Source organism: Ursus americanus, chromosome 3 (assembly GCF_024610735.1).
Source record: "Ursus americanus isolate L20-20 chromosome 3, mUrsAme1.1.p, whole genome shotgun sequence".
Taxonomy (NCBI): Eukaryota; Metazoa; Chordata; class Mammalia; order Carnivora; family Ursidae; genus Ursus; species Ursus americanus.
The window spans coordinates 54684798-54699288 of NC_142129.1; the positions used below are offsets into that span (position 1 = coordinate 54684798).

The 14491-nt window shown below is 34.9% G+C and overlaps 1 protein-coding gene across 6 annotated transcripts in view; it reads right to left on the reverse strand.

Moving 5' to 3' along the window:
• Nucleotides 1-14491, reverse strand: part of HDAC9 (histone deacetylase 9) — a 726671-nt gene that overhangs the window by 188499 nt on the left and 523681 nt on the right. For all 6 annotated transcript variants that reach the window (XM_045793088.2, XM_087860991.1, XM_045793089.2 and 3 more), the window contains 4 exons: nt 14033-14088; nt 13701-13788; nt 7906-8025; nt 7449-7546 (listed from right to left, as the gene is read on the reverse strand). In XM_045793088.2, the coding sequence (XP_045649044.2) occupies nt 7449-7546; nt 7906-8025; nt 13701-13788; nt 14033-14088 (362 nt within the window). The remainder of the gene's footprint in view (nt 1-7448; nt 7547-7905; nt 8026-13700; nt 13789-14032; nt 14089-14491) is intronic.

Here is a 14491-nt window from a genome sequence, read left to right on the forward strand (position 1 = left end):
AATAATAAAAACTATGTTGTAGCATTTGAACTATTTTAAATAGTTCTTCACTGCAGATAATATAATTCACCTTTCAAAACTTCAAGCACTTCAAGATACTTCCTGGACTTTTTACCTGAGCTCTGTACTGTCTAATAATATCATATCTCTTTGATGCTCAGCTCAAAAATGAAGTTTGCAAGTTTCCTAAGGAAGACAGGTGTGCATAAGATCAATTTACTCCCAGGGTCAAAGAGCAAAATTCTAAGGGTATCTAGAGACACACACCTATAGAAATTGTAATTTTTTGATGAAAATTGGTACAATATGTTGCACAGATGAAAGAGAAAAAAAAACGTTGTTAAACTATACTTGTTGCTGAAACTAAAGACCAGATAGAATTGACAGCTTTCTAAAATTTATTCTATGTATATTTTTCTTCTGACCTGTTCTGATAAAAATTCCCAAAACATCACTACATGCTGAATATAAAGAAAAGAATCTGGACAATGAATAAAATTGGTGATCACACCAGCAATAAATTCATATGCATTGCTCTTCATTGAAATAAAATATCAATAGATGAAAATCATTACTGCTTTGTTCCCAAGATTGATTGACAAGTTCGGATTTGAAGCCCACATCTTCTTTATTAGCCAAGTCTTTTAGAAAGAGAAAATGTGGGCTTGATTTGTGAGCTATGATAAATGGTCTGGGAAAGATGGTAGTAGGGCCAATTTGATATGTACAGTATTTCATATTGGCAAATTGCTTCAAGAAATTCCACCCTCTTGCCCAAAATGTCCTCAACATCCTTGGGAAAATACATACTATCATAAGCATAATATATTTGGTTGTCACTAACAATTGAGAATCCATTTCAAGACTGGGAAGCATCAACCACAGCTCTCATGGACAAAATAAGACCCCAAATAATTTTGCAGTATTGAGTATGATATTTAGATGACAATAAATCATTCTTTATTTCAAAATTGGATCTAAAAGTTCATTTATCACTCTATATTCCATTAAAATTTAATTTGGTATTTCTCAGATTCAATTATATGCCCATTTCAAAAAATCTAAATGTATACATAAGAAGAAAACATTTATTTTAACAAAGAAGGGAAAATATATATTTCCCATTGTAAATAGTTTGGTTATCAAAAGGAAGAAAAAATATAGGGGTTTCATTTAATAGGCTCCCTTATTATGTCAGATGAGGTAGAAAGGCACAAAGACAAGCGGCTTAGGAGTTACTACACGATACATAGGTAGTGAAAATCTAGGACTTATTTCCAATTTTAAAATAGTATTGCCAATTTAGCTGTCCAAATCAAATGCTGGATAGACTAAAATGCATTTGCAAAGAATTTCTGATTACATTAATGTTTGTCACCCCTACTCTTGATAGAGAACTATAGTTTATAGCTTACGGCCAAAGGAATACTGTCTCCACATTCACACTTGTTGCCAGAGTCCCTGATCATCATTTACCAGCTGTATGACATCGGGAAACCACTGAAACTCAAAAGGGGCTTGCTATTCTCATGTAGCAACTGAGAGCACTTAGCTCAACAACTCGTAAAGATGAAAAGAAATGAGCAAATATTAAGGCTTCAGTGAATGGTCTATATTACTATGCTATTATTATCATTATTACTTTTATAATGATATTACTTTCCATTCTCTTTGCATTAAATTATATTATAATAAACAGAAGAATAATAACCATAAAATATTTACTTAGTTGTCATTACCAACAGGAGAGAACATATTTATTATGATCTCATCTCTCTCTCTTTTTTAAGATTTTATTTATTCAAGCAATCTCTACACCCAACGTGGGGCTTGAATTCACAACCCCAAGATCAAGAGTCCCACGCTCTACCAAACCGGCCAAGCATTCCTCATCTCATTTCTCAAGACAAAATTTAGCAATCTCTTTTTCAGCCTCTTGCATATGACAAGAATATTTAGAAGCCAGTGCTCTAAAATTAATTAGAATAGTGATATGTTTGCTCAAATAACAAAGAGAGAAAATAAAATATTGTACTTATTTATGTGTCCTGACCAAAATTATCTCCAATCATTCCATGGTAAACTAGACCTGCTGACTAGCTAAGGAACACCTGTTCTACGAATATGACAATAAAGGGCTCAATTCTTTGCTTTCAAGTTAAATGTATATTCTTTATTTTTGCCACAAGTGGGGTAGTAATCATGGAAAGCCATGGGTCCTATTTTAAAGATGCTGCATCTAGAACAGAATCCAGTTTGATGAACTGAGAATAACTATGCTATCTAGTCAAGTTTCCAGTCAGTCTTGTTTTAATGGATTTTCAATTTGTTTTTATCATTAAAGCAAACAGGTATGAACCAAAGACAGGAGAAAAAAGATACAGGCTGTACAATGGTGTATGTATGCAACTGACTGGACTGCTTTGGTGATGTAACAAATATACAAATTTTTAAACATTCTACTTGGTTAAGTGGTCAAAGTATTTTAGCAAAGGCTACATTGCAAGTACAAGTATTTTGATCAGAGATTCTTCATAAGTCAATAAAGAAAAAGTAGTTTATAAAAAAGTAACAACAAAAATTTTGATTAGATATTTATTTTCTAGGTTAGAAAACTCGCTCAAATCCCCTTTTATAGTTGGCATACTAACAGTGAAATAGTCATTCAGTTTTCCCCTGAGGTGAATATTCCTGGATAATTGATATTTATAGATCCTTTGCCTTTTAGAAATCTTCAGCATTATTAACACATATTAATTATGGTACTACAGACTAAAACACATTGGCTTGGAGAGCTGTTATTTTTTAAAAGATTTTATTAATTTATTTAAGAGAGAGAGAGTGCACGCATGCTTGCACGCAGGAGCTGGGGGAGACGCAGAGGAAGAGGGAGAAGCCGACTCCTGCAGAACAAGGAACCCCATAGCCCTGCTGCTAGATCCCAGGACTCTAGAATCATGACCTAAGCCCTAAGCTAAAAGAAGACACTTAACTGACTGAGCCACCCAGGCGCCCCAAGATTGTTATTTTTTAAATCACAATTTGTTTGAATCTAAGGAACTCATGCCAACAGTTCTATTCGACTCTTTTAACCAGTTCTCATTGTGTACCAAATGAGTCATTCATTATTTCAGCAAAACCTTCTGAATTAAAGGGGCTTGTACTTTATTTTTGAAATTAAAAAGCCACAAAGGGATTGTAATCCACTCATTCATTGGATAAAATAGGCAAATTTCAAGAACTGCTAGTATCTTACTTCCACATTGGAAATTGCTACTCATTTTTTTTAAACACTCAGAGATGTTGTCCTCATTAGATTTAATCAGAAGCATGAGACATTGTCTCCTGTCCACTACAAACTATTTATATAGTTTTATGTAAATAATCACTCCAACATTTGCAGAACTCTTAAAGAATTATTCTTTAGAAAAAAATTATGTAACCAGTGCTCATCTAGTCACTATAGATGAGACAGAACAATTGGAACCACATATATATATCTATATATTAGTTTTGAGAGAGAGGAGGAGTGTGTGTGTGAGCAGGGGGAGGAGCAGAGGGAGAGAGAGAGAAACTTAAGCAGGCTCCACACCAAACATGGAGCCTGATGTGGCGCTCCATCTCATGAACCTGAGACCATGACCTGAGTGGAAATCAAGAGTCAGATGCTTAAGTGACTGAGCCACTCGGGTGCACCTGGGAACAATAGTTTGAAGCGACTGAAACAGAGAGTGCTTAGCAGGCACTCAACAAAATATTTACTGAACGAAGAGAAGACATCTGACAATATTATAAGCAAATGAATGGGTGTTCAAAGTTCCTTGTAACATACTCCTTGAAGTGCCAAGAGATAGTTAGGTTTCATATTTTTGCTAAGTTCACTTAATACCAGGGATTGCCAATGCTTCTACTGTAGCCAGTATCATTCCTTCTCTCTTTGACTCATTCATTTATTCTTTGATTTATTCAGCCAATATTACTGAATAGCTCTTCTTTGCCATGCAGTGTACTAAACATTTGTGACTTAGATTGGGGGTGAAGGTCTTATATTTTGGTAAAAGTTCACTGTGCTTTATCACTCTTCAGTCTTTGAAGTCATGAATAGTAGAAAGGAGCAGCAATGGGGTGTGACAGATTTTAGAGACATAAACTAAGTTCACACCATGGCCCTTACAATTAGTTCTGTGGCTTATACAAACCACTTAAGAATTAGCCATGTTTATAAAATTTCTAATCTAGGACCTGGCATGAAAGACCTCAATCAAAATAGCCATAATTATTTTATAAAATAGTAGCCTTGGAATACATTTTAGTTCCACATAAAAGATATCTGACATTACTGAGCATTTTAAAAACTTACGAAAAATCTTAAATATATCCTTCAATAATTTTAGGGATAAATGGTAATTACATGGAAGAAATAACTAGTTATATGAACTAATTTAGATATTCTATTAAATTTTTAAATTATCTTTAAAGCTTAGAGCAAACATGAAAATGTTTTGTTTGCCTGAAATACTCTTTCTGCCATAGAAAAAATACATAATAGAAACCATAGGAATAATGTATGTGACAAATGTAGGCTGGTAAAATAATCAGCCATCTTATGTCCCCTTATAGCTTCAGAGAGAGAGGCTTTCCCTTCAAAGATACTTACCACAGTCCAGAAACAATTAAAAATTAAGAAAAAAGAAAAGGCACCATTTACTTTTTCCTCCATCTCCATATTGTGCACCCACAAAAGATGCCAAAAAGATCTCCAGTTTTAATACTGGGAAACAAGGGTTGTATTACGAAGTATGTGCTTATAAGATAATACTATATCAAAAATTATTTCGGAGTATATCTCACTAAAGCCCCAGATTAGAAAGGAATTTACATATTCCAATTCTTTGCCAACAAAAGAGTTTATGGAGTATGATATGTATTCCTGCCAGGCAATTCCACCCTTATACTCTTAAGCCAACAAAGCAAGATCATTTCATGACTCCATGATTTTCACAGTCTATTCTCTCTTTCTATTATGAGTACCCCCCCACTCCAATTCCTTTACCCCTTGAAAACTCCCACTCATCCTTGAAAGCACAGGTCGAACTATACTTGATGAAGCCTTCCACGAAACCCCTCAGGAAGAGTTCATAATTTTATCCTCTCTATGCCTAAGTACATCCATTCTCTAGAACAGTGAGTATGACTTCTTTTATGATCCTTGAGAGCAAATCAGCTCAAAATTCCCTGTGCTCATCACTGTGCCTGGCATACAATATGTGTTCTATGAATATTTTTGAATGGATGACTTACTTTCTTGATTCTTCTATAATAAGCTCACAGGTACTTCTAGTCATACAAGTTGAATGGCAAATAAATAGTTGGCAAATATATAGCATAGTTCAAAATTAACAGAATTATTATGGTTTAAATTTGGTTCTTAAATAACGATGAACATTAAAAACTACAATTTTACATTTCCGCAGTCTAGCGAAATAATATTGCCTCCTCTAATTAAGCTTAGATACGGTCACTGCACTGGGAACTATAGAAAAGTTTCCTAATATAAACTGTCCATATTCAGGCAAAGAGAAGGTGCCATTGTTGAAGACATTAAGTCACTTCCAGGAGCACTTGATTCACTTACCATTGCATTCAAAAAACAATAACATATACTTAATATCTGTTTTCACACCCATCATTCACTTTGTGATGTGAGAACAAGTAGTACAAAATATAAATTCTCCTTCCCTGCTGGGTATGCATAATCCATTTTTAAGTAAAGCCATAGTGCCCCAAATAGTATTATGATAATATAAAACGAAGAATTCTGTATTATAGATCAGTGGTATATAATTATTTATTATAGTAAGGTTGAGAACTTAATGTGTGTATCATGCAAGTTATCAAGTTAACTTGGTAAACAAATAAATTCATATGTGATATAATATTAAAGTCTATTATCCCACTAGAGTTCCTTTAAGATATTAATAATGTTTCTTAAGTTGCAAATATAGGTAAACAGAATTTACAATAATGAAACCCCTAAAGTTTCTTAATGCAATTTTTTTTAGTTTTATTGTAAATTAATCCAAAATATCTTCATAGACAACACAAGTCTTTAAGTAAATAAACTTATTTCAGCTATTTTTTCCTATAAATAATGTAGATATTTGAATATATGTATTTTCTCAAACTCAAAATCTGGAATGTGTGTAGAATTTTCCTTAGTATTCCAAAACCAAACCAAATATATTTACTTTTAATGTATTTTCTTGAAAATAGAGATTTTCTATCATTTTTCCTGGGCCTGTTTTCAAATGAAAAATGACTCTTAAATGAGAAACTGAAGTATGCATTATATATAGGACAGCAGAAACTCACCCAAACTTCACTTATTGAAAAATTTCCCTATTATTTCCTTAAGTTTCAAATACATTAGCAACAGGATATTCCCCCTTGGGAACTTATAAATGCTAAATTTAAAAATAATGCTTCTAAGATTTCTTATGTAGTTTGTTTTTGCTTTGAACTAAACAAAACACCTCCCAAATCGTGCACTACCAATAGGTTAAAATCTCCTACAATCTTGCAAGTGGGTACATATTGACACAATCTGATATTTCTCCACAGAATAGTCCTTTCCGAGGACTGAAAATATTTTTTTAACTCTAGAGAACAAAAATGCCTTTTTTTTAAAAAAAAAAAACCTCAATATTCAAAAAGAAAGCTTTAGATTTGTTGCATTTCTTGCTTAATTTTAAAAGTTCTTTGTTTAGAAGGACAAAGTAGCAGAATACACTATGTATATATAAACATACATTTCAATTACTGCCTACATTTTGTAGAGAAACTGAAAACAACTAATTAATCAGTCGATGTTTTAATGTGATAGGTAAAATATTTTATGAATGAGAAAAGTCATTTAGTCTACCATGAAATGACACTGCCTAGCCAACATTCCAAAAGTGAGCTAGCTCCGCAGAACCAAGAATGCGGAGCGGTGCTGTGTGCAAAAGGGAATCTGTGGTCCAATGAAGTTTGGGAAATGCTTTTTCAACAAAGTTAAGTAGGTAATGAAGGCCTTATCAGAGCATCTAATATGCTAATGTCCATTCTAAATCACAACATATGTTAGAATAGGCACAAGTTTCCAGAACTACTTAATAATTTTTTTTTCCCTTTTTTTCAGAGAGGGGGTAGTATGCCTGGGCCATTGGCCAATATACCTGTACAACTACAACTAGGTCTTGATATACCTTTTCTTCTTACACATATTCTTTATGTGGCTTTGTAGATATATTCAGGTCCCCTAAACAAAACAGTTTTTGGAGGTTTAATGGAATGGCTCCTTTAGCCACTTTCCCTTATTTAAAACTTACATTTCTCTTTTACATTTGGTGTTGTTTCAATGGACATTTCTTTTCTAATTTGCCACTTTCAGAAAAAAAAGTACCAACCTGAATGCTTCAAGGTACTCTATATCTCCCATCGGGGGATCAAGGCCACCTGTCCAGGCAATATTTATATTGTATCCTTCTCCAAGGCCTGTTCCAACCTAGAAAGAAAAACATACACACACACACACACACACACACACACACACACACACACACACACACACAACACAGTGGGTAGAGGAGAGTGCAGGGAAGAAAGCAAAAAGAGAGGAAAACAAACACATGTGAGCTCTTGAAATAAACATCAAACAACACGTCAAATCAGTCCAACCTTGCCTGACAACCAGTGCTCTGGGTTATGCACTTGTTCTGCACTGGTTCTTGGTCCCATGGGACAATTCAGTAATCTCGTGTAATTTAAAACACCAGCAAAGGACAAGAAAATTAGGGGTAATCATGCAATGCAATTACCTGAAAGATAAAAATAAAAGTGGGGCTCTAAAGAAATAAACCGAACCTCATTTGGGGCTCCACTGCCAGGGAAAAAGTTCCCTTCATCATAGCGATGGAGTGAAATATACAGGATGCTGGGGTCAGCATAAAAGGCCTGCTGTGTACCATTTCCATGGTGAACATCCTACAGGGAAAAGAAAACAGATGACAAATACAGTCATGTTAACTCTGTGTGGAAACAACTTTTCTTATTTCTAGTTCCCTTTCTATCCCAACCTCCTTCTCATTTTCTGTCTTCTCACTATGTCCCTCCTTCTTTCTCCTGTTCAGCTTGCTTCCACACCACCCCCTTTACTTCCTGAACTTTCAGGCAAATTACCCTTTAATGCACTCATTTTTTAAACTGGCTTCTAAAAATCAGGAAACCACAGTGAACATGCCCTGGAGACTCCAGATGAGCAGTCATTGAGAAAGCCCAGTCCTTTGGTACAATTAGATATTTATACACCGGCCCTTTGTACTCTTTGCTTCAGTGATGGAATCTCGCATCCTGTTTTATGGAGGAATTTTATGACTTATTAACTGCCAACAGTTCATAACCCCTCAGGCTTAATTAACTAGCCTCATTGGCCTCTGAAGAAAGACTAATGTTTAAACTACAAACTAGTATTCTGTAGAAGGATCTATGGCTTACAGAGCATTTTCGCAATTCTTGACAGAACACTAAACATACGTGTATGCATTGATTTGCCAAGTCCCACCATTAAGGTCAAAGGCTTTGCAACCAGCTGAGTAAATTGGCCTTCTTGGAGCATTCAGTTCAGTTAGCAATCCCTCAGTAGTTAGAATCACTTCAAAAGAGACGCCAGATGCAAAAAGGACTTCATACTTTATTTTGGTAAAATCGTGACGGTAAGAGTTGAAGACACAGGAGCATGAGCTCATCAGCTATTAAATCATTTGGGCCATGCAAAAAGATGGCATAGAGCTTCATGCAATCTTGTCCAATCTGCCTAATTTTAATATCATATCATGGCTCTCTCTTCCCTAGCCTCCTTCCTTTTCTTTTTCTTTTCTCCCACACCATACTCTCCCTTCCGACGAAAAAAGAAAAAGAAAAAGAAAAAGAAAAAAGAAAAAAAAAGCCTGTATCATTAAAATGAATGAAAAAATTCTTAGGACATTTGTATATGATAATGATTTAACTCTTAACAGTTATTTGCTGGTTCGGTTGTTTTATGATATACACGTATGCTGGAACTGATGAAAGAAATGGGAAAAATAAAACTAACAGCATTTTAAAAAATGTCTTCACTGGAGGACCTCAAGTGGTAAGAACCTCAATTAATATGTTTCCTAGTATATCCTGGACATAATAAAATAGAAACTCTCAAAAGTGAATAATCTATATATTTGTATTCAAAATAATATTACTGCTACATGTGTAACACATATAATTTCAAGTTTAAAAAAAAAGTTTTAGTCACTTGTAACTATATACTTATATCGTACTTTATATCAGTAAAAATCCTATTGGTTTCAACAATGATTCCTACAACTTTGCATCAGGCATTACATTAAACAGCTTGTAAAGATTATTAACAAGTATTATGATGTATGTGATATTACACCTAATTTAAAAGATAAGTAAACTGAGTTTCAGAAAGTTTCAGTAATTTACTAAGACTATACAGAGGAAAACTTGCAAGACTGGGTCTTGAATCCATTTCTTACTCCCAAGGCCAAACTCATAACCATCATATGTTAATGTATACTTAATATTCATTACCTCTTTGATCCTCTTAGCAAATCTGTGAAGAGTGGTGGTCATCACAGCTCCTTATTGAGGTTTACATAACTTGTCTTCACTTCAACCTCCAGCCCAGAACTCCCTCACTAAATACCACCAAAACCTCCCTTTGCTGGATTCTGAAAGCCTGCACTGAACGTGCTATCCACAGTGCAGACGTACACTAATCATCTCCTCCTCTTACATTACACACATATCCAAAATCAATTAAGGAATCATAAAATACTGGGGAAGGTATGCATCCAGAAATTTGTTTTGGCTCAAGGCATACACATCAGGGGAAAAAAATAGCTTATTGAAAATATACTAACCCCTGGATTTCTGAATGTTCAAAAAAAAGGAAGGCAGAGATAGCAAGATATTTTCCTTTATCTGAACAAAAATGAAACTAACCCACAACGTCTTCTGAGTTTGCTACTGGATACGTAGACGATGGACAACAAGATACTATGAAAAACAACAATGAAGGGATGTCTGCATTTTTACTACATGATAGAATTTTTAGTGAACGTTGTAAGAAAAATTTGCTCTGGCCCTAAATGGGTCTACACTTTGAAAACCAGAAAAATAATGCCTTGATTACTTTTGTATCTTTAGTGATGTTGTAAAGGTTTTATTTAAAAAGGTCAAATAAAAGATGATAAATTGTCTTAGACAGAAAGTCGTTTGTTCTTGAAAAATGTGTTGGGTACTTATTGCATACATTTCTGAATAAGAAATATAGTCTTGCCCACAGTCTAATAAGAGTTCAACAGACATTATTCATTAAACTACACAAATCCATTCTAAAAATACTTGGATAATTCTTGATTTCATGCTCATATTCACAAAGTATTTAGGACTAAAGGTAAATCCAAATATGCCTTTAGTTTTGGGCAACAATTTATAATGTAACCTTGAGAATACTTTTTCAGCTTTCTCCGATGCAAAATATTCATAGAAAGTACTTACTACTCAGGTATGATCTGAGGATTATCTCAAATATATATCAGACTAATGTAAGAAAATTACTGGTGACTATGAGGAATTACTACAGTAATGAGATGAACTGAAATAATTAAATGACTCAAAATAGACCTTATTTCTAAAATTTACTGGGAAATGCTAAAAAATCATTTCAATATTTTTACTGGTTAAAAATATACTGTGAAAATTCATTTTCTATAGGGACTTAGAACAAATATGTTCTCATTATAATGTTAAAATAGCTTTAAATAAATCATATATTTGACCAGCTAATATTATCACTTATAAATACTTAGTACATGCACTTGTGACAATTCTTTTATTAAGTTTGGTGCTTAACTAAAAATGGAATTATCCAAAATCTAGGACATTTGAAGTGACTTTTTAATGAATTAAGTCTAAAATATATTATTTTCAGCTGAAAGTCACATTGCATAAAAGCTACCTGAGTCATGCATGCAAATCCTACTTTTGGGCTGGTTCATGCCCCAAACACAATGAACAGTCTTTTGTGAGTTGAAAAGCAAGTGCACCTGCTCCCTCTCCTCACCAATCTGAATGTCTCTGGAATCTCCCCAGAAGGAGAACTGGAATGAATAAGCTCCACATATCAACTAGAATCATTCCTGCCCAAAATACTCAATGCCTCTGAATTTGGCTGTAGCCCCAAATAGGAGGCGAATTAGAGCTCTGCTTTCTATTCCCTAGGCATATAAAAATGCTGAAACTAGTTGCCGGACAATGGACTAGCTTTGCCCTCTGTTGGCCCAAGAATTTGTGGAGCTAGTTCACACTGATTAGCTAACGTTAGTGACTTCGGATATGCAGGAATGAAATACTTTTGCCATTGAAGAACCTTCACTTCTCCTTCACTAACTTGCAGAATAGACCTGTCAGCCAGGGAGAACGGATGTTTCTGCGCCACGTGGCACTTTAAAACTTCCTTCTCGGCAGCTGGAAGAAACAAGGGAATTTCCTCAAAGTATCCCTGCAGCTGCAGAATTTGGAAGACTTGAAAGTAAGAATATGAGGGCTGGTGGTGATCTCAGAGGCAACCCTTTGGACAGAACTTCATATATTTGGAGGATTTGAAACAAAAACTTCTCTTCTACTACAGCCTGCTGGGAAATCAGTATCCTTAATGATTGGATAACAGAGCAAATTTACAATCAAAGGCCAGTAAGCTTACAGGACACTCCTTGGAGCTTCCAACCAACTTATTTTATAAATCATACTGAATTATCTAGAGCAGTCTTATATTAATATATAAGAATATAAACATTATATATTTAATACAGATATATATTACATATAAATAAAAACAAACTTTACAGACAAATCCTGGGGGGTATCTATCACAAGCAAGGCATTTTAGCTTTCAAGTCCATTGCATAATTCATTAGAGTTTGGATATCACAAATGTGCATTCAAAGAGACTCTTAACAATTATTATCTTCACAGAACCATAAAATAATAGCAGAGGAGATTCCTTAGAAAGTAATACTAAAAGATTTCTAAGGATAGGACAGTTTACCAATCTCCTTCCTGCACAATTCTGACAAATTTAGAAAGCTTAGAAAAACTTTCCCATAATCCTTTGTCTTCATCTGCTAGTCTTTCTTCAAGTTCTTGGCTTCTCTTTCTACCAGAAGTTATAGTACTAGAACTATATTAAATTACTTTTTAAGTTTACTATCTTATATGTCATGCAAATCTATAATTATCAATTAATGAAAATGTCATTTTGTATGTACATGGGAATAGAGATACTGATGTTCTCATTTTTGTAAAATTTTGAGACCTTTAGGACCTTGCTGTTGTAGTATATCTAGGCCTTCAACACATTTTTTTAATGGTGAACTATGATCTATAGTGAAACTCAAGCATACTTGGAAAATACATGGAAAGTTCTCAGCACCAAAATGCTTGGGAGGAGACGATACAGTATGTGGAAAACACCCATTCCTACCAAGCATTAGAAATGGTTATCAGTCTTTCATTCTTTTATCTTCTTTTCAACTCAACTAAGTATTTCTTCACATGGCTTTGTTCGTGCTTTCTAAAACCCTTTAGTTTACTTGCTTAACTGAATCAGAGGACTGGATGGTGAGGCCACGACTTCCCAATAAGATTTAATTATGAGTGCAGATATGAACAAGATTTAGACTATTAAGCCTTGCACTTCAAAAAAACTTTTAACATATTTTGCCTTTAAATCTTTTATCACCTGCAAAAATTAATTAAGTGCAGATGTAGCAGGTTCGCTTTGGATGCCAGGGTTCATTTCCTGTCTATGCTTTGTCAGACAACCTATTACACCTCCTCGTGAACTAGAGGCAAACTGAAAACGGGGCTCATAAATCACCAGTCAGTTCTCTTTCGCCCTTTCCTGGGTTGGCCTTTTGTATGGGGCAGATCTCCAGCTCATTATTCATGAATATACTATAGACAACATGCCAAGTGTCATCTGCATTTAAACAAACCATTTGTTAAGCAAATTATAACTCTATTGTGTAAGAATGCATCATGTTAAAATGCAAGACTAATCTAATGCCTCTGACTTTTAATCACTCAAGGTTCCTGCCGGGAGTCATCCCAAACTGGCATACATGATCTCAGATCTTTTCAGAAAGAATGACATGCTGACTCGTTTTAATAATACCACTGTTGCACAACAAGCAACATGATTGCTAACCAGGGGGAAGTGGCCAATTGGTTACCAAAGCAACAGCATTCTTTCCAGCACATCTGACTATTTAAGTCTATATTCTGCAGGGAAAAGTAAATTCAGGTTCTGTTGGGTTATTTTAACTGTGGAAGTATCAATTCATTTAAGGATCATAAAAGTTGCCCTGATCTGCGCCTTCTTCTCATTAAATTGCAGTTAACACCATGAAAGTGAAACGTGAATGTTTATGGTTTCAGAACTGCAATCCTGAATTTAATGAGTTTCCACATTCAAAGGAAACGCACCCTTCAGTTGTTTGCAAGTACTAAAAGCAGGACAACGTAACACAGAAATATAAATACACTCCCTTTTATCTAGAGTCACTGAAAATGCAGCTCTGGCCAGGAATACATACCAGATCTACAATCAATATCTTGCTTATATTTAGTTGGTCTCTCAAGTACTTGGCGGTAATTGCAACTGAATTAAAAAAGCAGAACCCCCTGCGGAATAGAGAAGAACAGAGAAATAAGAAAGCAAATCAGCCAGGAAAACCATTATAAATAATGTTCAGAGCATTTTTTAAAATGCTATATGATCTCTGAAGCCATAAATCTGCTTCTGGGAGTACCTTGCAAGATTTTTCAGTCCATCTGCTAACAATTAGAGGCTTCAGAGACATGCACGGGGCAGGTGACCGCCAGGAACCGTGGCGCTTGGAGATGGGCAACAGTCCCTGGTACTTACATGGCTGTGGATTCTTCAGCATGATGGCCTGGGGGCCTTACAACAGCAAACCCATTCTGTAAAAACAAGACAGGTTTTCAATGATCAGATATGGGAGGATGGCTTGGATCTCCATGTTGTACAGAGGATCGGGCATACACGAAAAGATTCAAGTCTCTAAGAGGCTTCAGAGCCTGTTTTCTTGAACCCATTGCCATTTCAGAGAATGAACAGAAACAATATATATGATCACATTTTATCAGATCACATCTCAAAAAGAAGGCTCCTACAGAGCAAGGGGAAGAATAGTGATTTGGGAGATGTATCTAGCTGACAAATATGCATATCATCTGTTACACTAGCATGATTCATTTTCAAGAACAACTTCTTATTTTATGATAACAACATCCTACAGAAGAAGAAGAAATTCACTTTGGTGCAGGTTTGGGTCAAAATTTGGAAAGACCAGGGAAGATCCAA